Source organism: Xylocopa sonorina, chromosome 5, assembly GCF_050948175.1.
Source record: "Xylocopa sonorina isolate GNS202 chromosome 5, iyXylSono1_principal, whole genome shotgun sequence".
Lineage (NCBI taxonomy): Eukaryota > Metazoa > Arthropoda > Insecta > Hymenoptera > Apidae > Xylocopa > Xylocopa sonorina.
The window spans coordinates 13,371,640-13,397,216 of record NC_135197.1 but is presented as its reverse complement, the minus strand read 5'-3'; the positions used below and the strand labels follow the sequence as shown (position 1 = coordinate 13,397,216).

General features: G+C 54.6%; 1 protein-coding gene across 1 annotated transcript in view; it reads right to left on the bottom strand.

Moving 5' to 3' along the window:
- The window catches only part of LOC143423365 (electroneutral sodium bicarbonate exchanger 1-like), a 284,457-nt gene extending 260,848 nt beyond the window's left edge, over window positions 1–23,609 (bottom strand). The window contains exons 1-2 of the mRNA XM_076894625.1: window positions 23,488–23,609; window positions 16,527–16,829 (exon numbers count right to left, since the gene is read on the bottom strand). Of these exons, the coding sequence (XP_076750740.1) occupies window positions 16,527–16,829; window positions 23,488–23,527 (343 nt within the window). The 5' untranslated portion in view covers window positions 23,528–23,609. The remainder of the gene's footprint in view (window positions 1–16,526; window positions 16,830–23,487) is intronic.
- Window positions 23,610–25,577: the final 1,968 nt, after the last annotated feature.

Below are 25,577 nucleotides of genomic sequence, written 5' to 3'. Positions count from 1 at the left end.
CCGCCCCCTCCACGGCACGTCCTTCGCCTCTTCGTCCTCCTCCGTCTTCGCAGTCTCTGGTCCGCGGTTCGGAATTGCTTTCCGTTCCATTGTCCCAGGACTGCTCTTTCTCCTCTTCCTGGAATTCCGCCCGCTCCCTGTAATCGCGCTTTTCCACCGCGCGTTCCTCGCCGATGGAATCGAACGGCGAGCACTTCCGTTCGATGTTCGATCGCGCGGCTCTCTAACGACTCGCGAGAGTCAAAGGCAAGAGAACGCTCCTGAACGAATCGTACAAACGCGAATGACGGACAAAGGCCCGGTCGAGGGAACTGGGACACGTTGAGAGAGATTTATAAGGCAGGTACCCGATCGAGCGGAGGGTGGCGCGACGACGAGTCGATGCCAGCAAGGAAACTCGAGACGTCGAGGGTAACTTACGAACGGTTTACCGGAGACAATATGCCCGATAAGGCTTCCCTCGTTAATCGAACTCGTTACCCTTTGTCCCTCCTTCCCCTCGATCGATCCCTGGCTCGCGGTCGGGACCAGAAATTCTTCAGCTTCCGCGTCCGGCTCGATCCTCGATCCGTTTAAGCGTAACCGAGCAACGTTTCGAAAGCAATCCATTAATCCGGCGTATAAAATATTCTCCTTCCGGCGAGGGAATCTCCTGCGGCTGGAGAGAGCCGTCAAGGATGAGCGCGCGCGCGCGAGTCATTAACCGGAGTTTCCCTTTGATTCGCGACCGCGTGGGAGCCAGGACTCGACGGGGAATCGATTCCGATTCGCGCGGCGAGGGCGACGCGGATAAGGCGCCCACCGAAAACTCCGAGAAAAACGGGGAATTCAGTTTACATGGATACCTGGTTAGCCGTGAAATGGCGACGACTGCTAGGCGCATCGTCATCCCCGAGGTGGCGTTATTAACAGCCGAGTGGGCCCCGCGTCCAATCCTTTTTGCTTTCACCCGCGACGACGCGTCTAGAGGGCAGCTTTTCTACTGTTTCTCGGGGAAACGCGTTCGTTCCCACCCCTCTCACCGGGCTGATTACTTTGCGTATTAAATCCTCCCTCATCCGCGTCGATCTCTCTCTCTCTCTTTCTCTTTCCCCGTTCCCCGACACGACAGGAACGCGAATTCGATTTTCGTTCGCGACACACATTACGACTCGAGGAGAGAACGAGACGACGACGACGACGACGACGGCGGCGGTGGCGGCGGTCGTACGAACATCAAAACTCGGTTTGATGTCGAAGAGGGAAAACACGCGCGGTACTCACCCTGTGGCGGTGGTTGTTCGCCCCCTTTCGCCTTCGTACGGGGCCCCGGCTGCGCGAGCGGATTAAAGGGCCGCGCTAAAATGCCCGCGCGCGCTCTTCTCTCAGCATTGAGTCCATTAAGGAGCATTAATCTCGAGGAGTCCGTCCTCGAGGAGGCGGCGGACGTTCGAGGGCCGGCTGCCGGCCGTCGTCGACGATAAAGAGCGACAAAGCTCGGAAGGAGGAAGGAAAAATCGGAAAGGGATGACCGTGACGACAGAGGAGTCGGTTCAAAGAAGAAAAAGAAGAAAAAGGAGAAGAAGAAGAAGAAGAAGAAGACGCGAACGTCGGACGGAGGGGCAGGAGAAGGAGGAGGAGGAGGAGGACGGGCAAGAAGGGCTCGTTTGTAATCGCGAAACTCACTTTGCGTCTCTGAGGTCTCCACGAGATTTTGCTCGGCCACTCGAGTTCTCGTTTCTCTCTCTCTCTCTCTCTCTCTCGCTCTCCTCGTACCGCAGGCTTTTCCCCCGTGTCCTCCTCGAGCTCGGCTCCTCGCGGCTCTCTCCGCTACTCGGAAAGCCGTGTTTAAATGCACAAACGAAGCGAGAGATCAAAGGCACCGCCGGCAGCGGTCGCGCGCGCGCGCGCGTTCGCTAAGCGAGAGCGAGAGAAGAGAGAGGAGAAGAGAAGGAGAACGCGAGAGGGAACCGGCTGAACCGGGCGAGGAAGGCTGCAGCAGCAGCAGCAGGCCTAAGGCGAGGGGAGCCGGGTGGAGGTGAAAACGGGAAAGGATAGAGCGAGAACGGGAAGAAAGGGAGAGCCAACGTTTATTATTATCATCGTGCACGCCGGCAACGTCCAACCGCCCCACCTTTTCCCGGCCGCGGCGCGCTCCTTCGGCATCCACTAACCACGCAGTCGAGATTAACTTTCGTGTAAACACCGGGAGGATGACGCGCGTGCGTGCACGAGGGTACCAAGGAAGGTACACGCCGGGAACCAGACCTCTTCTGCTGCTACGAACGCAACCTTGGCTCGAAGGTTGACCCTGAAAACGTCCCCTCCTCGCCCCGCGGTATCTCCCCGGGGAGCATCCGACCGATGGAAATAATTAAAAATGAAAAAAGCCTGGCTCGGGTACTAACCAGCCGTCTGCTCGTACGGGTCGAGAGCGTAACGCGATATTCCTTTTCTGTTTTTCATTCGCTCGAGGGGGAGATCGGGAACGGATCGAGAACGCGTCGACAGATGCGTGTAATCTTCCGGGGGAGTTGGACGCGTTACGACACGGACCACCCAGACGGGACGCAGTAGTCTCGGTCGCGCTGTGGCCAGGCGGGCGTCGACAAATTGGCGGAAACGAGAGGACGCGTCGACGTCGATGGGGATATCGGCGAGAATTAACGACGAACGATACGATTGGCGGCAAGGGGCGATCTTCCGCGCTTTGATTTTCGTTCCCGGTCGAAGAGGTGAGGCTAGGGCAGGTTGACGGTTCCTCCTTGACGGGGCGTTCGACGGGAATCGGACGAAAGCCGTTTGCACGCTCGATTTCCGTCTTGTAAAGCGGCCACCGGCCTACAGGCGGTATGAAAGGCTGCGTCAAAGCGCGGAGGAAAGTCGAGGGAGCAACCGGGAAAAGTGATCGGTTCTCGACAAACGCCCGCTGGCTCGATATCGAGCTTCGAAAGCTGTGCCACACGTCGCGGAAACGTCGAGCACCGTGTCCGCTTTTCTTCCACGGCCTCCTCGACGCGAACGTCGATGCGAAATTTCCGTCCCGTCCCCCTTCCGGGATCGACTCGTATCGAAGATTCCAGACGCGGACAAACGACGGTTTCTCGTTAAAGAAATTCTCCGCGAGCCCCCTCTTGTTTTCGCTCGAAAAGCGAACGTATCGGCGCGCAGACAATGGTTTGCGAGTTGGAGGAGGGTTCGTACGGGAGCGTGGCCCGAGGCGGTTGGAAAACAGCCGCGGAAACAAACGGCGGAAGTGGGTTTTCTTCGACGAAGAGAGATGGAGAGGAAAAAAATTCGTCAAGCGATCGGCGCCAAAGCCGATATCGAGCTCAGCGCGGCCGTGAGCGTGGGCGATCGAAATAATGGCGTCGTTGGTGCCAAGTTGAAAGGCAGCTGCGCGCACGGTCCCTTTCGAGACCGGGCCGTTATTAACCCTTTCATCCCTCGAATATGCCCGCTGGTTCGAGTCGCTTTTTACATTCGATACGGAATACTTGAATCGCGTTCGAATCTGTTCGCGATCGACGCGAAAAGTTTCTCGATCGTCTGCGAGCGATCCTTCCTTGCGCGAGGGTGCAATTTAGCGACGTTAATAAAGGAAAGTTTCCTCGAGCGCGAGGTGAAACGTCAGTCTCGAAACGTGCCTTTCAAAGGGACTTTCCCTTCGTCGTTTCCTGCAGGGAACCTCGTCTCGGTGCGCGACAAACGGTGGCGCCCGATGAGAACGAGCCCTTTAACGCCAGACTTCGTCCCGAGGCGAACAAAGAGCCGAAGAAACGCCTGTCTCAGCCGAAGCGGTTGAACGAGTTCGCTGATACGCCGGGTTATCGCAGCGAGCGACCTACGAGCGTCGTAGACCGCGTGGAACCGAGGTTTCCTGGTCAAGTTATGAGAGAACGAAGCTCGCGAGGCGGTCTCCAACAACGTCGAAGGTCGAGTAACGCGACAGCCGCGAGAAATGGAAGTTTTTCCAGGCGACCGTGTAAAAAAGAGAAAGAGGACAAGGGTGCGGGAGGGTGGCTGCGTGGAACTCGAAATAATTTTCCTCGTTGAATTGAAACGATTCCCGCGAAAAGGGGCAGCTAAAAGCGTCCCGTTTCGAATCTAATATCCCTCGAAGAGACAAAGCGCGCACCCCTTGGAGATCGTTTACGTACATTGTAAACCGAAAAGGACATGAAAGAATGCCGCCGAAAGGGGTGACGGTCGGCATCCCGAAGAGGAACGGAGAAGGTAAAAAAAAAGGGTGGGGGGATTGGGGAAAAATAAAAGCACGCCAGCGAGCACGGAGCGAAACGCGGTGGGTCCCGTTTTCCACGTGACGCGGCTCTCTCACCCCGAGCGATCCCGCCTCGCCGCAAGGCCGGCTGTTTATCCTAGACGTGCAAACAAACCGCGGTTTTCTCTGGAAACCTTCCGTCGAAAGAAAGAGAAGCGTGGCGCGGCCTGGCCCGTGAACGGGAAGTGTGGGAAGAGCGCCTAGCTGGCGTTGAATTATTAGTGGATTACGTCGTGCCGAGGAGCCTGGCCGTGGCTCGACGTTAGTCTCGCGGAACACCGAGAAAAAAGAAGAAAACCGTCGAGAGTGGGAAAAGAGCGGCGCGGGCACAGAGAAGAGAGAGAGAGAGAGAGAAAGATGAAAGGGCAGGCGAGCTAATTCGTCGACGGGAGTGTCGGGCAGAGACACCGCTCGCGCTCCGTTCCGGGGCCACCCCGACGAACCCTTTCGACCGCGCGCCGCGACCAGTTCCTCGGAGAGGCGAACGCTCCTTCCTAAAAATTCCTTCCCTTTAATAAACGGCCGCGTTCTTTCGTGAACCGCGGTTTTAAAGACTCTTCTCTTTAAGGCATCGGAATTTCTGAATGGGAACAGTGACCCATAGAGAGTGAGAGAGAGAGGGACGAAGGAGAGGACCCATAAAAAGCCGTGTTATTTCTGGTTAACGAGTGGAGCGCGGATGGAGGAAAAAAGGAAGGAGTCGTCGGGAAAACTATCGTTTATAACTAGGGACCGTGAAATCCGATATGACGCGTGTACGTGGCGAGCGCAGCGTCGCATGAAGCGGAGCAGCTATTCGAGACCGAGCGGGCAGCCAATCGGCGAGAGATGCTCGTAAGCGATTGCTTTCTAAACAAACAAATCCACGGCTACGACTCGATTCGATCTCGTTTCTTTTTAAACCCGGTATCGTCGCTGGCGGCGGCGTTCCCCTTTCGTAAACTCGAGACCGCACCAGCCACACGCATACGCACACGATAAGCCCCGGAAGCGCGTTGTCTGCGCGCTATCGAGCGTGCACACGCGGCCAGGACCTTGAAGATCCGGGCTGAGCAAACGAGAGGTATCGTCCGGCACGCATCGACCAAACCTTTGTCCCCCCCAAAAAAAATACGGAACGTCTACGCACGCGACGAGCTTGTACCTCTGCGAGGAAGGAAAACCGTTCGATCGATCGGTTTCCTGGAACCGCCCTCCAGTTCGGACAGCATCTCCATCGTCCGAGTAAGTAGTCGCGTTTAAGCGTACGATTTTTCGTTCTATCGCTTGGCTAGCGTGGAATCAAGCGAACGTACGCGTCGTGGCGACGCGTTAAGGGATAGAAAAGGGAAACGTAGGGAGAGAGAGAGAGAGAGAGAGAGAGAGAGAGAGAGAGAGAGAGAGAGAGAGAGAGAGAGAGAGAGAGAGAGAGAGAGAGAGAGAGAGAGAGAGAGTAGCTGGCGTACCCTTGCGAGGGCGCGCGCGCTCGCCTACCCGGAAGACGAAGAAAGCGAACCACGGAGGCGAGACGAACAGATTGAGAGAAAGAAAGAGGGAACGCGTATCGGTTAGAAAGAAGAGAGGCGGAGAGATAGCGAGATAGAAAGGGAGCGAGAGAAAAAGAGAGAGAGAGAGAGAGGGATGCAGGGTGGCTCTGTTCGGGGGTCGGTCGTTGCTATGGGGATGGTAGTAAAGCAGGGAAAGGGAAGGGAGGGTCGGTCGATGCAAACGCACCATAAAGTTTTATGGCTCTCCAGAACTGTACCTATCCGCCCTCGTCTGCCGCAGCTCTAGGTCGCCGACTCTCTTCTCCGTTTCGCGAACCTCGCCTCTGACCGTGCGGAATTTTAACTCGGACCCGAAACAATCCAGCCGAGGGAACGTGGAACGAGCAGGAAAAGAAGAAAAAAGAAAAAACGTCGAGAGAAAGAGGAAGAATCGAATCCGTATCCGGTGTAAGAGGAATATCGTAACGACTCTGTTCGAAAGAGACGTGGAAATTTTTTGGAGCAGCGCCTCGAGCGGAGCGGCCGCGCCGCTTTGTCGGGCGAAGAGGACAAAAGGGGTGGTCCGACTATAGAGGCGCGTCGAGCGGACGATATTTTGCCGCGTTCGTGGAGCAAACGCGACACGGGGGGTTATCGAGATGGCTCGATTAACGCGGAATCCGGTTCAGCGATTGTTCTCGCGTGCGCTGGATAGAGAGAAAGAGAGAGAGAGAGAGAGAGAGAGAGAGAGAGCGAGAGAGAGATACGGGACCGCGTTGCCGTGAAAAGAACGTTTAATGTTAATTATCCGCGATTCACCCTGCGACGCGAATCATTTTAATTGAGCGGAGAAATTCGCGAACGTCCGAGCCGCGTTGTTAACGAGCGAAATCGATTCCCGCTCGATAATTCCGTGTCGGCGAGTCGACTCGACGCGACTCGAGTCGAGTCGCGGGACACAGGGGTGGTTCTGTTTAATGGAAAAAAGAGAGCGGAAGGGGCCGAGGGAAGCGAACGGCTGCCCGGGGATTTTTAGGAGCGAACTTACTAACGAACGAGGCTTTCTCTCTCTCTCTCTCTCTCTCTCTTTGGCTCGTTACTTTTCGCGTCGCAATTATTTCCACCGTGCTTCGACTTTCAAAGCTGTTTATACATTATACATCGATCGGTTAACCCTCGAATAATATCTGCCGCGCCTTTTACGCGCGCAGCGATTAAACGGTTTTCGGGGGTTGGCGGCGGCGGGCAGGGTGGAAGGTTGGTGTCCGTACAATCGAACATTCTTCGGGACCCTCCTCGTATCGTCGATAACGACGCCAGCCGAGAGACATCGAAACGCTCTTGCATTTTTTATGACGCGTCGTAAAAGGATGAGACGCGCGTCGTAAATTCCCGGTTTCGAAGTGGGAACGTTCGAGATAGGATATCGGCCGTGGCCGATGACGAACGCCGCGGGATTACCGGGGGGGTAATAAAAATGGACTTGCCGCGCAGCGGCGGTTCGTTTGCTTTCCGGAAGAACAGAATCTACTACTCTCTCTCTCGTAGATATTGTACGTAACGCCGACCGATAGCGCAGTCGGAACTTTGAGGAAATGAAATGTAAATATTTAAACGCGGAACGTCGAATTCTTTCCCGGTGGAACCGGTGCTCTAACGATTTGCATACTTTACGCTTGCCACGCTCCAATTGCTCCCGGTGTTCTTGAATTATCTAATTTCCGAAGGAACTACCAAGACCAACGGGGGCAAGGATAGAGGAGGGAGGGGGAAGGGACGAGGAGTGTATTGCGAACGTGCCCCGAGTGGCAATCCTCGAAACCACCTCAGAAGGAATACAAAAACCGTGGAAGAGAGACGAGACGTTAGGGGGAGCGCATCCAGCAGGGTGACGGGACCCAGGAACACGGTAATTATTTTCGAACCGTCGAATCTACGCGAGAGAAGGGTGATGTCAGCCGTCATCCGAAAGTCAAGGGTCGCCTAGCCGTGATAACACTTTGCTGGCTCGCACCACCACCAGTGGGAGTAAGCGATAAGTTCCACCGCGCGCGTTGGGACAAGGTTCGTTACCGCAGGAAGCGGCGGCGAGCGCGTAAGGGTTGTTAAAAAAGTTGGTCTCCACCGCGGAAAACTGCGGGGCCGCCGCTGCTCGTCACCAGTTCGGTGTAATTCAATAACGTTCGATCGTCCCGGACGTTTTTTCCACCCCTTTCCACCCTTTTCTCGGTTCGCGTTTCCGCCGTCTTATCGAGCCGCGCGCTGTCGTCGCCGGAAGATCGAACTCGAGGCCACGCGTTTCGTTCTACGAGACCTTCTCGAGATCGAGGAATGTATCCTCCTCTCGAGCGTCCACGATTTATTACCGTCGCCGGCGATCGAGAGGCAAACACGGGATCGTTGCCGGGGAAAGAATCTGAGACGCGAGCGATAAAACAACGGGGCCGTGCTATTTGAGCGGAGCAAATATTGCGTTTGTGTTGCAAGTGCAAATCGATAAAGCAAACGGTGTGTACACAGGTATAGAGGACGGTACGCGCGCGGCATCGGGGCAGTTTCGGCCCGATCAATGGAGTCTCGCGGCATCGCCGTTGCACCTGGACAAAGCGAGCTTCGATCGAGCGGAATCGAACATTTTTTTTCGATTCGAGATTGGGGTGGAAACGCGCGCGTGGCAGGCGGCGTCAAGTAGAGACGGACGGTTTGCGCGGGCGAGACCGCGAGGTGCGGAAGAGACCCGTGACCGGGTGTATCGGTTCCGGGTTCGTTCTCAAACGAAGTCCCATCGCGGGACGCGCGTGTATCGCAATTACAACGGGGATCTCTCGCGGGGATCGGAACGGATGAAAACAGAGAGGGGGAGACGAGAAGAGCGCGGAGGCAGCGGTTGATAGAAAAATCGAGACGGCGCGGGAGCATCGATTCGAACCCGTGCATCGGCTCGTTTCTACGAACGGGAGTCGCGTTGGCGCTGTAGATAAAATTGCTGAAAATAGTGTCGCGTATCGCCGAGCAGATAGAACGCACGTACGCGCATACGTACGCCCACGACGCGACGCTCGGAAGCGTCGAGCCGCGGAGATAAATTAATTCTTCGATTTTTCCATTCCTCTCTCTCTCTCTCTCTCTCCCTCTCCACCGTTGCGAGCACGTGTGCACGAGTGCCACCGACGCCGGCAGCGAATTATTACGTTTTTAATTCACCAGACTAAATTGGTTCCCACGAGTTGAGTGCAAACGAACGACGACGGAACGTGGAAAGTTCTCGTGATTGCAGACGTCCAGATCGATCACGAAGTTAGAGTCAACATCGAGGGGAAGTTCTGCTACGTAACGACCGACAAAGATGCTCTCCCGTTTCCTTCGCAATTTCAAGCCGGCGAGCAAACATTTCCGCCTCGACGAAAGATCGACGCGAGTCGCTCTCCCGGTGGGATATGGATGGACCGATCAAAGGAGATCGCTGTTCCTTTATAACGCGACGGACGAAAGAGGCGAAGACGCGTAAATCGTTGGACGATTTTGCGTACGTCCGCGGCGTCGTCGAAACGAAACGCCACCCTTCTCGCGGCTGGTCTCGTGCCGGATCGTCGAACAAAAGCGGGCATTGTCGCGAGCGAAAATCAGAAACGGCGAGATCACTTCCGTCTCCGGGCTGCGCTCGAAGTTCGAGGGTCGACCGGCCGCTTTCTCGCGTGAAATTGAGCCAAACAATGCGCGCGTTGCCTCGTGCGATCGATGCGACGCGCGCGGGGGGTTGCGGCTCCGCTCGGAGCCGAGAGTTCGAGTAGAGTGTAAATTTGCGCACGCTCCTCCTTTCTCCTTTGAATTTTTTATTAATCCCGAGAAATAATCTCGAGCGCGCGATCGGCGAGATCATTTTTAACCGAGGAGGACAGCCGTAGAGGGAGGGGAACAGGTAAAAGGTAGAGGGAACGGAAAGAGAGAAGGAAGGTGGCTGAGATAACGGGTAAGGGCGGTAACGACGAAATGAAAAAGATTGTGCAGTCATGCGATTTCTCTGACGGTCGCGTCCCCAGGAGTTTTTCCGCGGCGGTGGGGAAAAAAAACCGGTACATCGGCGACGCATTAAACGCGACAGGCGATAAGGAACGACTGCATTTTCAAGCGATCTGAACGCAAATGGATCGTTCGCGATGACTCCCGTTCGCCCAGTCGAGTATCGTTGCAGCGCCGCGATAGCGAGCAAAAAAGAGAGAGAGAGAGAGGAACGTCTCGTAATGATAGCAGAGTCTGCATACGCGCCTCCGTAATTCCCAAGGATCGAGAGATGCATCCATCAGCATCCGCATCCATCGATGCATTCACCGCTCCACCGCAAAATTAATGGCCTTCAAACCCGCTGCCGAGCCGTTTCTGGCTCTCGACGGGGAGCCGATTTCGAGGACTCCTCCGACAAGTGTAGAAAGATCGACGCGATGGAAATATCCTCGTTTTTTAACCGCTCCGCCGGAGATACTATATACGAGTACTCGACGAAAACCAGCAGATTTGTAGGATTTTTAAAATATGGAAAAATTTTCTTTCGTACGGCAATAAAAAGAAAGAGAGAGAGTGAGAGAGAGGTAGAGGGTTGAGCGGGGAAACGTTGACGCTCGAGGGGGAAAACGAGACAGCGGAACGCCGGTGGCCGACGTCAGCGTAATATGAAAAATATATTCGCCGTGTCCCGTGAAATAACCAATTCCGGGGAGCCCGGTATTTTTCCCGGTTTTCATCGTGGCTGTCCATTTTTACCCCGCGGAAAATCCGGTTTGGCTGTACTCGCGACGGTTCCCGCGCCGTTTACATTGAACGCTGCCAGCCCCGAAGCAACGAAATAAAACGGTCGCGCGTCGATTTTGCAGGTGGTTTTCCCGAGTGGCGGCCGTTAATTCTCTTCGTCTCCGTTCTCCATCGACGCGACGCGACGCGACACGAAACGAGCGTCGTCGTTCCGTTTCATACCATCGTCAGCCGCGGTCGACTCGTCGTTTTCGTACGTACACGTCGAATGAACGAAACGGCTCGTCGTCCCTTTCTGTTTCGCGGCGCTTAACACGCGTTCGAGCAACTTACGCGGTACAACTAATTAGGGAAAAACGCGCAAGGTTAACTAGTAAGGAGCGTAATTAATGGAAAGCTCAGGATCTCCCGTATTCATCGAGCAGATTCGCGCGATAGGGTGGCTCTGGCTGGGTACCGTTCCCTCCTTTCTCCCGGGTATCTCTTTCTCTTCGGTTTTATTTTGTATCCGCTCGCACTCCTCCATCTCCTCCTCCTTGTCCTTCCACCGTCTCCTTTTTCTTCTCGAAAACCCACTCGTACCCTCCCTCGGCCGCTACCGTTCCCTACCTTCGTTTCCTCTTTTTTACCCTTTTTTTTTTTTTTACTTTCACGCACAACGAACCGCGGGGCTCACCCTCGCCCCTCGTCCCGCTATTAGTCGCGTTCATTTGACGCGAGGAATGATTACGGTGCACCCCGGTTAAAACGCCTTACCGTGTACACTTGGCCCCGATTGTTCGCCTCGATGACGGTAATTTGACAGACAGGGGTGGTTGTGCGCCGCCGAGACAAAAGTCGCGCGAAACAAATCGGCTGGGAACGCCTCGAATGTACAACGCTCGACGAAATTCGCTCTCTCTCTCTTTCTATCCGCGCGAGAGCCGTGTAGTTTAGTCGAGCAAAAAAATGTTGGCAGAAACTCGCAAAGAGTTTCCACTATTTCGACGTTACACCCCTCGAGGCGGCTCTCGGTAACCTAAATTATCCTGCAGACGAGCCAGCTTTTATCCTGGCTGGTCGCGAGTAACCGTCTAGGAAAAGGGGGAATAATAAAAATGTCTTTCTACCTCGGACCGGGGCGCGCTACGGAGAACGTTTAGAGGCACGGGGGGGACGCGCACAAAACACGGAAACACCGTGAAAGCGAAACGTACGGAGGTAACGTTCGCTCTGCTTATGTACTTCTTTTTTTTTTTCCTTTCCGTTTTTTTTTTTAGGGTCACCCGAGAGTAGCCCGTGAGCACGGGCAGGGCGCGAAGCGTTGCACACGCTGCACTCCTGCAATTCACTCGGCACAATGCACCGGCACGGCTAGCGAGATACACCATAGCGAGCTCGAGAGATGGAGAAAGAAAAAGAGAAAAGGCGAAGGGAGCGTTCACGACGAGTATTCGTGGTAGTGTTTTTAAAAAATGCAGCCGCCCCGGGCTGCAGCCTCAACGATTAGCTTACACCCCCCTCTCTCACCCTCATCCCTCTTCCGTGGCTTGCCCTTCTCCTCTTCAGCTCCTCGTACTCCTCCGTCCCTTTCTTTTCCTGTCTCTCTCCGCGACGGGCCAACGACGACGTCGACATCGTCGTCGACGGCGACGACGACGACGACGACGACGACGGCGACATGCAGCCCGCACGAAGGCGAGACAATGAAAATGCAAGCAAACCCTCCCTGAATTGAGTTCTCCACCTGCGCGCGACCGACCAGGAGTAAGAGCAAAGAGGAGGGCCGTACGAACGAGGAAAGAACGAGAGAATCCCTATGGTAGTAGGCTTGGCTTGCCTCGAGATCTCGCGGATTTCCTCCCTTTAAAGGGGATATAATTCGAAGCCGCATCGACGCGCTGTTTTTTTTTCTTTTTTATTCCTTTTTACCCTTCCCGTTCGAGGTTTCCTCCCGCTACGGAAGCGCACCGCGGATCGCAGTGGTCGAAGCAAATATTTGCGTGGCAACTAGTTCCGGCAGCGCGATTTATCGACCAGGTGTCACTTAATATTCCGATGAATCTGGATCGAGGCGTACCCTCGAGGCGAGCGGGGTAAATACATCGCGGTGTTTAGAAGGGTCGGTCCGTCCACGCGCGCTCCTCCCGTCAATGCGGACCCGCTGAAAAATGGGTATTGTCGTGGCGTACAATGCGGGGAGCCAAATTGCCGTTTGGCCTCGCATTATGCGGCTGACCGGGGTCGCGGCTCGTTCGAACGCCATGCAAGAATGCGCGGATTATTCCTCGCGGGTATCTCAAAAGCGCTGATGGATTCAGCGCGCGTGAATCGGTAACGATCGTCGATTTCGTTCAGAGTCGAAACTATCGAGCTTGCGCAATTAGCAGCGACGTTCGCAAGACGACGAGGTCCTCTGCGAAGAGAGGAGGCGGATTTTCAAAGCGTCTGATTAACCGCTTCTAATGGAAGCGTCTGCGAGCCGATTGTTCTCGTGGGGGTGGAGCGACGCGGCGACGAGGACCGGACGAGTCGAAGACCGAGCGAAAGCGCTCATCGAAAAGTAGCGTTCCACGGGTCGGAGGAAATGAGATTCCGTGGAGAGGGAACGATAGCTTATTGTCGACGACGCACAATGCGTGAGGTTTAATTGTCGGTCGAGACCGCGAGGAGAAGGTAAACGAGGAGCGGCGAGAACGCGAGCGGGTACCCGCGGTCGTTAGTCGCGGCAGCAGCAGCAGCAGCCCCCATTAGAACCCGCGGAGACAGGATTTTTCACGGTGGCTGAAGCCACTTTTCGATCCCATTATCCACTCGTCTCCGGAATCGCGTTAACACTTGCCGTTCGGAGCCCTTTAAACTGTTTAATCTCGCGAGTCATTCGGCAATTTTCCGTTCCACCGCTCGCTCTACGCGTGGAATTGCGGGCGGATACGCGGTATCGACGTTTCTCCTTGGGTCGCGTGAAATTTTAACGATCGCGCGAGGAAAGAAAAAGGGAGGAAGGGAGGAGGTATAACTCGTTCGGTCTCCTAGGAGTCCTTAATACTATCTAACGGCGGAGGAAGTCGTTGGGAGGCACGGCGACGCGCGCTCGATTCTGCTACGTACGCTGCGTATAAATCAGATAGGATCTCGCGTAAACTCGAGGATACGCGTCGCGGAGAATTCAGCCCCTAGTCCCGTAGCTCGTCCCTCTCCATCTCACCTCCCTTCGTCTCACTCACTCTCTCTCTCTCTCTCTGTGTTTCACCACGGTTCTCACCCTCTCGCTGCTACCGTAGCTCGGGGCTGAACAACTTCCTATCCATTGTCGCGTATCGCAGCAGGCTCTTCCTCGTCGCGAAGCGAGATGTTATTTTTTTATTTGGACAAAGGATCCTCCTCGGCGTGTTATTACCCCCCGTTCGCGTCCGTCCCTCGTAGCCCGGTCTGTGGCCGCGAGCCGAGGGGTTGGAAATTAAAAGAGGGAAAGGGATGGTTTTCACGGCGAGGTAGTGTACGCGGAATATTCACGGCGGGCCAGCTCGTCATCGCTGAGCGTGTTCGAGAGATCACTCGTCAGACGCTCGACCTTTCGAGGGTGGAAAAACCGGGGTTCCCGGCTCTACCAACGCTTTCCGATCTAGCGAAATTATTTCGAAATTCTTTCGCCCGTATTTAATTACGTTCTTTCCATCCTCCTCCCCGGAGATCGAAACGTTGATCTTTTTTTTCGTTTTTCCTTTTCCACCCCCCCGGTTTCTCGCGTCGCGGCAACTTCACGATTATATTACATACCGCGGGTTGCTAGAAACGCGGTAGACGGCAGCTGAAATTCCGGAAATACTGGCGGACGTTCTATTTAATGGAACGAAAATGCACCGCGATACCCCGAGCCTGCACCACCCGTATATCCCGTGCGGTGGAGGGATTTCCGGCGCTAAAGCGCGTTTAAAGGATTAACTGAAACGAGCCCCGACTGTAACACGCGTGCTTCTGGAACACAAAAGACGGTCCCCCGTCTCTAGCTTTATTGCTCGAAATTGTGAGAATTTCACCGTAATACGACTAAATACCGCCGTGATATTCGTGTTCGTCGAAACGAAAATATTCCCGAAATGCTCCCTCGAAATTCCGCCGAGCTTCCGTGCGCTTTTTCGGTTACACCAAGATATTTCCACCCCGCGGGGTGGATCGTCCGCTCTCGAGCGTCGAAACGCGTTCAACGTTAGACGACACCAGCTTAATTAGACGTTTATTAGTCGAACGAGAAAGAACTAAGAAACATTAGGCGAAACCGTCGAGGAGCATTTTATCCTGTCGAGGAGTGGTTTCGTCGTTCCGACGAGTGAAAGGGGGCTCGTTGGCTCGACGAAGTTGCGAGGGACGCGACGAGCTGCCTAGACGAAATTCATTCGCGAACACGGAGGAGGCGGAAAACGGGCGACGGTGGCGCGTCGAGCCGAAGAAAACGTTCCATCGTCATTATCATTATTATATTTATCGCAATTATCAAAAGGAATCGAGCCGGGCGACGGGTATTAAGCACGCGCTAAATGTACTCGTGCTCGGTGCACTTCACCGGGTTGGCAGCAGCGTGTAATAATAATTACGAAACGATACATGATAACGAGGTGCCGGGCCGCTAACGACGCCTCGGCGTCGTTCCTCTCTTTCCTCACCCCGGCCCCGCGACGCCCGCTACCATTTCACCACTATTCCTCTCCTCTTCCCTCGTCCTCGACGTTTCCCCGATTTAATAATATGTACTTTTTTTCTCTCTTTTTTTGCAAATTTCTTCATTATTCATTGAATATCGCACCACCGCCGCGATCCGCGCCACCCGCCCACCCCCGGAGTTACCCGTTTTTCTCTTTTTCCATTTCGACGCTCCACCCTCGTTCTCCCTCGTCCTGCGCGCGGAAAGCACCCATTTTGCGCGTTTTCTGGTGCAAATAAAGGGAAGAAAAAAGTCAAGGGAAAGAAGAAGGAGAAGGGAAAAACGTACGTGACATTACATTTTTTTTCATCCTCAACACCCACCCCCCGCGTTCCGTCGCGACGACGCGGACGTCGTCGAATTTATTTTCCGCACTCTCTCCTCGCTCGCCGCGAACCCTCGACGATTTTTCGTAATCGTTAAAACGCGAACCGCGACTACCACGAGGGCGGGGGAGGGGGTGAGGTGGTATATCGGGCAGCTCGGTTCAATGGCAAATTATCCTGCTTAATTAATGTCGCGGTGGCGAGTAACCGGAAGGGGCGAGGGGATGGGGCGGGCCGGTTAGAAGGAGAGAGCCGAGTTCGGCGGCCGAGGTTATCGCGAATCGATTCCAATCTCGGTGCGCTTCCCTTTCTTTCGTTCTCCGTCTACCCCGTGCATCCCCTTTCGGTATAGCGAACACGCACCGTTCGTCCCGTTTGTCCCTCTTTGGTTCGGCTCGTGTAATTTCTGCGCAGAGAAGGCGTTTGATCTGCGCTTTTGCGGAGAAAGGGCGATTAAGAAGTGCCGCGAGGATAACGTGAAAACCGTTGCAGCTCGTCGCTTTGAATCCCTCGAGGGCGGGGTGCCCACCAGCAGTAGTACCCTGTGGTAACTCGGAACTGTCCTCCCGTACACGTTCCGTTCCGTTACGTTCCGTTCCATTCCGTCCCGTCTCGCTCGCACTTTGTCGATTAACCAACGCGAGCGTGAACGCGGGATTATATCGGTTTGCCGGGTTCGCAGAGGCGAGGCGCGGCTGTTCGCCAGGGTTCGCGCGGTGGTTCGCGCGACGCTCTCCAGACCTACGCGATTAATCTCTCGATGGTCTCGCCCACCGCCTACCACCGCCGTCACGAACACGATATTAATTAAATGACGGGGTGCTAGCGCTCGTTAAAAAATTCCCGTGTTTTGCGCGAAGGAACGCGTTCCATTATCGGCGGGTCGTGCGCCGCGCCGCGCAGGTTTTAAACGCTGCGAACCCCCGCGTCGAACCCCCCTTTTACTCGACGAAACAGACGCCGCCGAATTAATTGCGTATCTGTCGTATTTTCCGCCCCGTCCGCGGACTACTCGATCAAAGCGATGGGAACAGAAGAGGACTTACATTGAATGTTGATCTTGGCCGGCGAACTCTCGATCGAGTATCCGGTTTCCTCGTGAGTGGCCACGCAGACGAAGTTCCCGCTGTCGAGGATACGGTTGACTCTGGTGATCCTTAGGTCGCCGCCGTCCTGGTGTCTCCGCGGACTAGGCGCCAGCGGTTGCCCGTCGATCTTCCACGAGTACTTGACTCGCGAGCTCGGTTGCGCCTCGCATCTCAGACGCACCGGGGATCCCTCGACGACCGAGTGCTCCGCGGGGCTCACCGAGAAGTAGAGATCGCCGTCCTGGCCGAACGCCGGTGCCACTGTGAAAACACGTCGATCAAAAAATAGAGAAAAAACGTAACTCTCGCTGCAACGGATAACGAAATTATCATCCACCCTTTCGCTGGGTGCCGCGTAAAGCGTTTACACGCGGCTCTACGTCAAAGGGTCGCATCGATTTTATCTCGAAACTTTCAGTCCGACACCCGCGGATCGCTGGGAATCACGAGGGGCGTCGTTGTTGGAAAATTCAGTAATTATCTGAGCGACGGTGGGACACAATCGGGAGCGATAAACAGCGGCTAGGGAACACGGTTTAATGGAGATCCTGAGGAGAGAGATGCCGGCACGAATGCCGAGGCCTCATTAAGCTGATTGATAATTAGCACGGGGCTACGGCATTGTATCGGTGTCCTTTGATTCCCACGGACAGAAAACTCTTCCTCGCGCCGATACGTCTACGCTCGCGGGCGCGCGCGCTCCACGCGATTATCCTGTTTCCTCGAACCTACAGACAGGGCTTCTGTTAAACGCGCGTACGCGGTATTTCCCTGGAGTAATTCCGCACAATTTCCCGATTGCCGCGAATATCCGCAGCCGCGACTTGTCGAGCAACGAGAAGCGGAGGGGCGAAGATAATGCTTATCTTCGAACAACGTCCGTGAATGAAGGCGCCACGTGCGCGTTGCGTTCTCCATCGCGTTCTCCACGCTCGCGGCCATTCAATCGTGCGCTCAGCTCGGAGCAGACGAGCTTATCGAGTCCCGACGAACGAGCTCCGTCGTCGTGGCGGGACACTTTAAGCTGTTCGAGCTAATTAACCAAAGCTCCCGGTCTTTCGTTGCGCGAAACTTCGATCCGAAACGATCCACCGCGTACAATGCGCGCGGGACGTTAAAGAGCTCGGCCTCGAGCAACGCTCCGACGAACAAACTTTGGCAACGAGTTGCAAATAGCCGGGCTGTGTGCGAATTAAACACACCGTATTATACCGTGGAGAGTGCAACGCGGCCGTGCAAACAGAACAGGAAGGCAAAAAAGAGAGACATCGATGCGAAACACGGGCCGAAAAACGGGCGAAACCGGGAAAAAACCTGTAACAGGAATCATCTGTTCGAGCATATTTTTTTCGGCCCGTCGATAGTAACGTTCTCGCGGCGCAAAAACCGAAGGGTGGAGGAAAGGAAAAAAAAAGGAGAGCTAGAGAGAGAGAGAGGGGGAACAAAAAAAGCGAGACAGCAGCGCTCTCGGCGTATCGACCGATCGCGTACCACCGATTTCGCAGACATCGACGCGGAGGGAACGCGTACTCGCACGTGCGCGCGGATTAAATTCTCTCTGTTACCCTTTTTCGAAATCGATCGCGGGGTTTCGGTTCGCACACGTGCGCGGTCCGTTCGACGCGATGCGAACGACCACGCCGAAAGTTAATTAATCACCTCGACCTACGAATCGTAACGATCGTCCGAGCGAAACGACACGAAACAACGTAGGTTTCGAGAGTTTGCGACGATCGCACCCCGAGCTACCGACACTCGTAGACGACGAACGGTGTCGCGCGACCAGAATAGAACTCTCGTCTCGATCGGAGAGACATTCCTCGCGGTTCCGTCTTCGCGGCCCCGGCAGCGTTCGCGGAAATCGATATTTCGATAGACGCGTCATTGTATTTTAAGAGCACGCCGCTGAAAGCTCGCTTCGAAGCGGAGGGAAAAGGCGGCTCGAGGTGCCTCGTCCGCTCGTGAACCGTTAACCGGGACAATGGCCGGATCCATAAGGCCCAGCCATAAATCTATGGCCCAGCGGGATCCGCCGGCTCTTTTATTTCGTCTTGGCTCGACTGACCGTGCCGGGCACCCCATCTAATTGCGGGGCCACGCAACGAGCCGTGTTCCCACCCTTCGAACAGGATCTATCCGTCGTTTAGAAAATTTACCCATGTCCCTCGCGGATCCTGTCATTATCTCGCGTCCCGAGCGCCACGATTAACCCTTAAAATCCCGAGAATGGGCGGCGACGCGAGTCGGGTGGGAGGTTCCCGAGGAACCCGTAATTTCCAACGCGGCTCGCGTTCGAACGGGGGGTTCCGGTAATTCTCGACTTGGAAACATCGCGGCGGACTCGAGACGGATGGAACCGCGGCGACTTTGAGAAGGAACGCGCGTGACTCGCGCGGCGAGGCCGAATCCTAAAAAAAGAATGCCACGGCCACGATCCTGGAACCTCCCCGAGGGGTAAACACGACCGCTTTTACGACCTACTCTCGTGATTACTTTCCTCCCCCGTAGCAAAACGTCTCTACCGGTTCCCGTTCTCCTTTCGTTCGACGGCCGCAGCTGTTCGCGCCGCTTTATGACGTTTACACAAGCCCGGCGATTTTTCAGCCGCGCGGCCGAATCGTTGCACTTCCGCGTGCGAGCAGCCGCGCCTGGATCCGCTCGTAAACCCGTTCGAAAGGACAAGCTCTCCTTACCCTCCGCGGTCGGTCCCGCTTCCGGCCGACACCGAACACTTCAAAGTAACGAGAGCGAAAGCTATTTCCACCCCGTTTTAAGAGAGATCGCCTCTTCGCCGAACGGTTGATTATTATTCGCGCGGCGGCGCGGTTCTACAGCGAAAAGAACGAAAGTTCACCCTCCCCCTCTACCCTCGCAGCAACGAAACTCGCCTCGTTATCACTCGAAATCTTTCGGCTACTCTCGCGCTAACGACCGGCTCGTTAAAATCGAAAAATCATTAGCCGGATGCCTTTCGAGTTTCTCGTCGACGAGATATCTCGTCGACTCCTCTCGAGAGAGTTGCCCACTTATCGGCATCTCGGAATTTAACTCGTGAACGCGCGCTCGCGTTAACGAGCCGGCCGGCTCGTTCTATATACGACGGGCGTACGCGCGCCTACGCGCGCGCGTTAATACGCTGTGTAATTGATTGCCAAAGAGTCGCGAACGGTAGGAGAGCAGTTCCTCGAACGGTTTCGATACACGCACGGGCGGAGGCGGCGTTGACAAAAGGCGAAGTGTGACGTCCGCTTAACGCGTTCCGATGCATAATTCATAAAAGCGCGCGCTTTATCGCGTCCAGCGAGGCTGCCGGTGCGCGCGGGTTGGCGCGCGTCGCGAGCGTGGGTGAAAGGAGAGAAAGAGGGAGGAAAACAAATTTGTGCGCGCGGATTTTCACGGGGCCCTAGCCACCGACGAGGCCGCCGCAAATTGTGTCCGGAGTGCCGCCTCCCAGACGCTCCGAGCACCGTGAAATTCACACTCTCGGGACGTTTTCCACGAGATTCTGAATGCGCGCTGAGAGCCTCCTTTCTTCGTCTTGGGGTGTCGAGACAAGACGCGGTGTAAGTCGCGGTCTTATTTAAAAAAAAAAAAAAAAGAAAGAAAAAAGAGAGAAAAGGGTGGAAAAGTAAAAGAAAAGGAGGAAGGTGGAGGAGCGGTGGGCGCGCTGGCCAAGGAAACGGAGAAAGGAGGGTGGCAACGAGCGAGGGAAGACACGCGAGGATCAGCCGGCTAGAGTAGCGACGCCCTTTTGACAGTGAAAAAGTAACGCCACTCTGTCGCGCTTCGCGGTGACCAGCACAAAAGCGAACGACGAATTAGTGGCATCGCGTGGAAACGGCGAAACGCGACGTCTCTCGCGCTCCGCGTTTCTTACCGTCGTTAAAATAAATAAACTTCCTCCTTGAACGTAACTCTCGTCGCGGCTGGCGGCCGCGTAAAAAGAGACCGCGCGCGGTTTGTCAATTGGTCCCTCTGGGATAAAACCTGGGGCTAGAACTGAACGTCGATTCGCGATCGTTGGCCCGAGTTTCGATTCCAGATTCGTCAAGGGTGGCGGATGTACGTTTTTCTAAATACACGCGTGTACGCGAACTGGCTGCGAAAGGAAAGAGCACGAGTGGACGGAAACTCGGAGATGGTTGTGTTGTTCGGTAGATGGGGGCGGCGATAGAGAGGTACTCGTGTAAAAAATTGAAAAATCGGGAGGAGGGATGCGCGTCGAGGGCGGTATTCAGGCGAACGAGGCAAAGGGAATTCGTCGAACGGGAAAGGCCGATCGAGCGGTCGGAGCGTGGCATATTTCAGTAGTCGCGCGCGTATTAATGACTATGCGCGAGCAACTCTCAAAGAGGCCTATCGTGCCGGGCCGTTCGTCGCCCGCTCGAAATATATTATCCGCGTCTCCCGCGCTTCACGCGGGTCATCAAACGCTGCTTTTGCCCGCGACGAAGCGTTTTACGCTCTTTCAGACGCGGACTGTGGCAAGGCCCGTCGAGAGCCGAGCAAACCCGATGAAAAACAGACGGAGAAACAAGGCAACGAAAAGAAAGAAAGGAAAGAAAAAAAAAAGAAGAAAAAAAGGGAAGCGCCACGGCAGAAGAGGCATTTCCTGTCGAATATGCACCGCCGGATATTCCGCTATCACCCGCCACGCGTCTATCTGGTTGTCGCGTTGATACGCTCCCAAAGACACACGACGATCCCTTTGTGTCCATTGTTTTTCTTTCGATCTCTCTGGTTATCGCGTTTGGCCAGAGTTCGATGGTTCCGGTGTCGATCGCGGGCAATTCTCACGGTGGATCGCGGTGGGACCGTGAAAGAAGGAAGAGAGAAAAGTGAAACGAGAGAGAGAGAGAGAGATGGCAAAGGAAGCTCGCGCGTTGTCCTGGCACCGGCGTGTCGCGATTCCCCGGGAAAAAGCGCGTCGTTTTCGCTCTTTATGCGTAAATAGCCGCATTACGCGCGGCCTCTCCTTTTATTCGGTCTCTCTTCCGAGTCGCTCCACCAGCCAAGGGATCAAAGGGCTAATACAATTTTTCTTGCTACCTCGGTCCCAACCGTCCCGCCCCTCGGGTTTCGTCGCGCGCGTACACACCGGCGTCACGGTTTCAGGAACCGTGGCTTCGCCGCGAAAGAGAAACGGTCACGGGGAAAGGAGCGGGAAGAGAAAGAAAGAAAGAAAGAAAGGAAGAAAGAAAGTGGTTGCGAGTAACTCCGGGGCTGAATAACATTCGGTGTATAAAATAGCCGTGCACGCCGGCCCGGGGACAAAGGGCCTTTAGTGGCAACCAGTGTAAAAAAGACGTAGACAGAGAGAAAAAAAGGCAGGAGTGTGTGTGGCGCTGGTGCTGTTGCTGGTACCCCTTTTCAGGGCACAGGACGTCTCCGAACGGAGCGGCGGTACGGTCGTCCTCATCCGTAACCCGAGACGTGTAATTAGGAGCACCGGACCAAGATGAATAGCCAAGTGGCCGGTAGGGCAACAGGCAGGGGAAGGAAAAGTGGGGCCACTACCGCGGGGATGGATGCTTGCGGCCCGTGCGGACCCGTATGCGCCACCGTTGCGCGCTCCGCCCAACCCGATCGTCCTCGATTCCGAGCTAAGCGATCCAACGTCTACCTCCTCGAACCTGATTCCTCTACCTATCGAGCTCCATCCGGTCGATCCACCTGGATCATCCGAGGATTTCTACGAGAGACCATTTCACGTTTCCCTTCTCTATTTACTCCTCTTCGAGTAGAATCGAAAGAGCCCGCGTAACGGTGTCGATCGGGTCGCTCTACCTCTCGTAGCTATCGCTACTAATTACACGTGCAGCCGCGCGTATACGACGTTACCGTCGATATTAGGTAGGTGGATACGTGGTACTACGGCCCCCCTTCTCTACCGAGTCTGCGTATATTCGGTTTCTAGGTGTGCATGGCTATCGAACCGGTTCTCCTCGCCGCGAGGGAGAGAGAGAAGCGGTAGCAGTGGGTCGACACCGGCCGGCATCATGGACGATGGAGAGAGGCCGTAGCCAGCATCCACCCGAGACCACCACATCGCCACCATCACCGTCGCCACCGCCACTACCACCACCACCACCATCAGCGACAGCAACAGCAGCAGCAGCAGCAGCACTGGCAACATTCGCATCGGTATCGACAACGCATCGTTGGATCGGCTGCGAGAGCAAATTTCGTGGCGGTGCACGTGAGAGATCGGCAGAAGCGATTTCGCCGGCCGACTGCAAATTGGAGCCGCGAGCCGCTTTTCGGGACGGCTCGCGTTAAAGGGCCATCGATGCGGCTTTGCCAGCCGCTCTCGACCTCCAATGCCAATGCCCAATAAACTTCCCTCGACGATTTCCTTCGGTCCTTCGCGTTCCTCCCTCCCTACTACCGTGCCGTGCGCGTTCCCATCGAATTCCAAACTCTCCGCGATCGCTCTAATTTTTTCAATTCCCTTCTTTTTTCGTTTCGATATCGCGTTCAGAGGCGAGGATCGATCGGAGCGAAAAAAAAACGGTCCCGGACAAACGTGCCTCGCGATACGGAGTTACGTATCGCCGAAAGAGAGATATTCCAGCCGAAGGGGAGGCAAATCGCTGAAAGCGGTCGTTTGTCTCGAAGTCAAGGCGGCAGTCAGACCCAATTAACCGTAATTATAGCGTAGCCGGTGAGAGAAGAATGGAACGGAGCACGGCGGCGATCCGTTGGAAAAGCAAAAGCAGGGCTGAACGATTTCGAGGTACGAGGACGAGACGCCGTTTTTCCACCTAGAAATACCACCCGTCCGTCCTTCCTTCCTTCCCCTGGTTCCTTTGGCCTTACCGTGATTCATTCCCGCGAGCAGGGGACGGAGCCCATATAGAGTGGGAAAGGAATCCTGCGAATCGTCGTTATATGCGTGCATTATATATACGGTACTCACGAAGGCAGAGCAGGAGCGTAGCCGCGTCGAGACGCCGCATCCTTTCCACTGCTTCGAACGGGTGGAACGCGCGGCTCGGTGCTCACACGGGGAGGAATTCTGCTCGAGGACCGTTTCCGTGTCTGTTCTTTTACCCCGGTACCTTCACGTCGCTGTCATTCTATTTCCCTTCGTCGCCGAAGCTCCGTCGCGGGACGAACACACTGCGCGGGGACTGAAAGATCGAACCAACCGAACACCACGAAGCGACGCGCGATACTGAGGGCCGCTAACCCACGCCACGGCGAAGCGACCCCTGCTCGTAGAGTTCACGGCCGACGCTCTGAAATGGTCTACCATCGCCAGATGGCATTCCGAACTGGCGATCGAAACCACGGACCAGCAGCTCGGATAGAGGAATCGCTCGATGCGATTTGTACAACCAAGTAAAGAGGCCAGAGAAATTTTTGATCGATGGACTTGGGTATTTTTTTGCGATATCGCGTACGTAAACCATGTGTGCACACGTTGCGACGATAGGAGATGGTCGAGGGAGATGAAATATCGACAGATCTCTTCGTATCTTTCGGTATTTTTCATTTTGGCGGGCGAATTGAACGTAGTTCGTGGACCCTCCGCTGTAATGCGAAGAGGGCGTAACGAAACTGTGGTTTTCCCCGTACGATCGGTAATGGAGAGCAGGCAGACGCGAAGATCCATGCGACGGTGGATCTATTTAGTGCTTTGTCCATGGTGAAACTGAGTATCGACTGTACGGGCTAAATAGGACCCGCGTGTACCGATGCGTAAGGGGTAAGTTCTTACCCGCGATCGGGCTTTTCAAATTTAAATACCAGCCGCGCGGTTGTTCAAATTCAAATGCCAAGTGATGTCGAGGGATCGTAGGTGTCTGAACGGATCGAGTCACAAACGGTACAATTTAAATTCGATATATTATTTCGTACATCTTATGACACATACGTCGTTGTTCTCGCCCTCAGTAATCATAGTACCGTTATCGATATTATTTATGATAACAATCTAAACAGTCATATTACTTACATCCCTACAATTAACTATGTAACTTTTGTTCACTTTACATATTGATGTTTACTTCGCCTTGCCTTCGCTATTATGTATGCACCGACCATTTGCGTCGGTAGGGTCAACGATTACGTAAGGGGAATGACGGTGAGCTTAGCGAAGAGTGTCGCGAGACAGAGAACAGAAATTTCGACTAGGCATCGTTCCGTCTTGAGTGCATTCGCGAGCGTTTTCTCTCCACTTTTATTTACACGGCGTCAATTTCAAGACGAACGGAAACCTCGAGTCCCGTGTGCAGCGATTCAAAACGGGGTGCTGAAACGGAAATTGTCAACTTCGGATGATAACGGGATTCATTTAGGTGTCCTACCGGTTCGGAATAACGAGAAAATGGTACATATGTACACAGACGATCGGTGTGTCCTCTTATACGTAATCTATGTACACGGTATATGTATTCGCACACGTAGGTACATAACTTCCGCTGAGATATTCTTAACGAAGGTAACGACGGGCTTCCTCCTAGCCTACGCCGCCTCGTGCAAAATCCAACTAGCTACGTTGATGATTCCTCTGAACTGCGCAAGGCTATTTATATTATATACATCAGAGTTCTCTACACCAAACGATCGAGTCCTTTCGCGAACGATTATCCCCGCCGCGAGCCGGATAATTACAAAATTCATTACACCCATTATTCGAACGTGTCGCGTCCGTCAAACACGATGCAGCTTCGCAAACATGCAAGCGGTATCGCGCGAGCAACGCTGATCGTACGCGTTCGCCGCTTCCGCTTGAAACACTGTCGTCGATCCTTTACCTCTGAGATGACTAGGATAATAATAAACGAGCGTACACCGAAGGGAGAGAGGATCGTTGCCAAATTGCACGCATCGGTGTAAGGTTGTAACGAGGGAAAACGTAAAAACGATGAGAATCTGATAGTTCCGAAACGGTCCAGTCGTCGCGGGACTAGTTTACTGTGCATGAGGAACGCACGAGGACGAATATGGCGATCGCGATTTTTTAACGATATGTCTAACTTTAAGAGGACAGTCGCCGACACG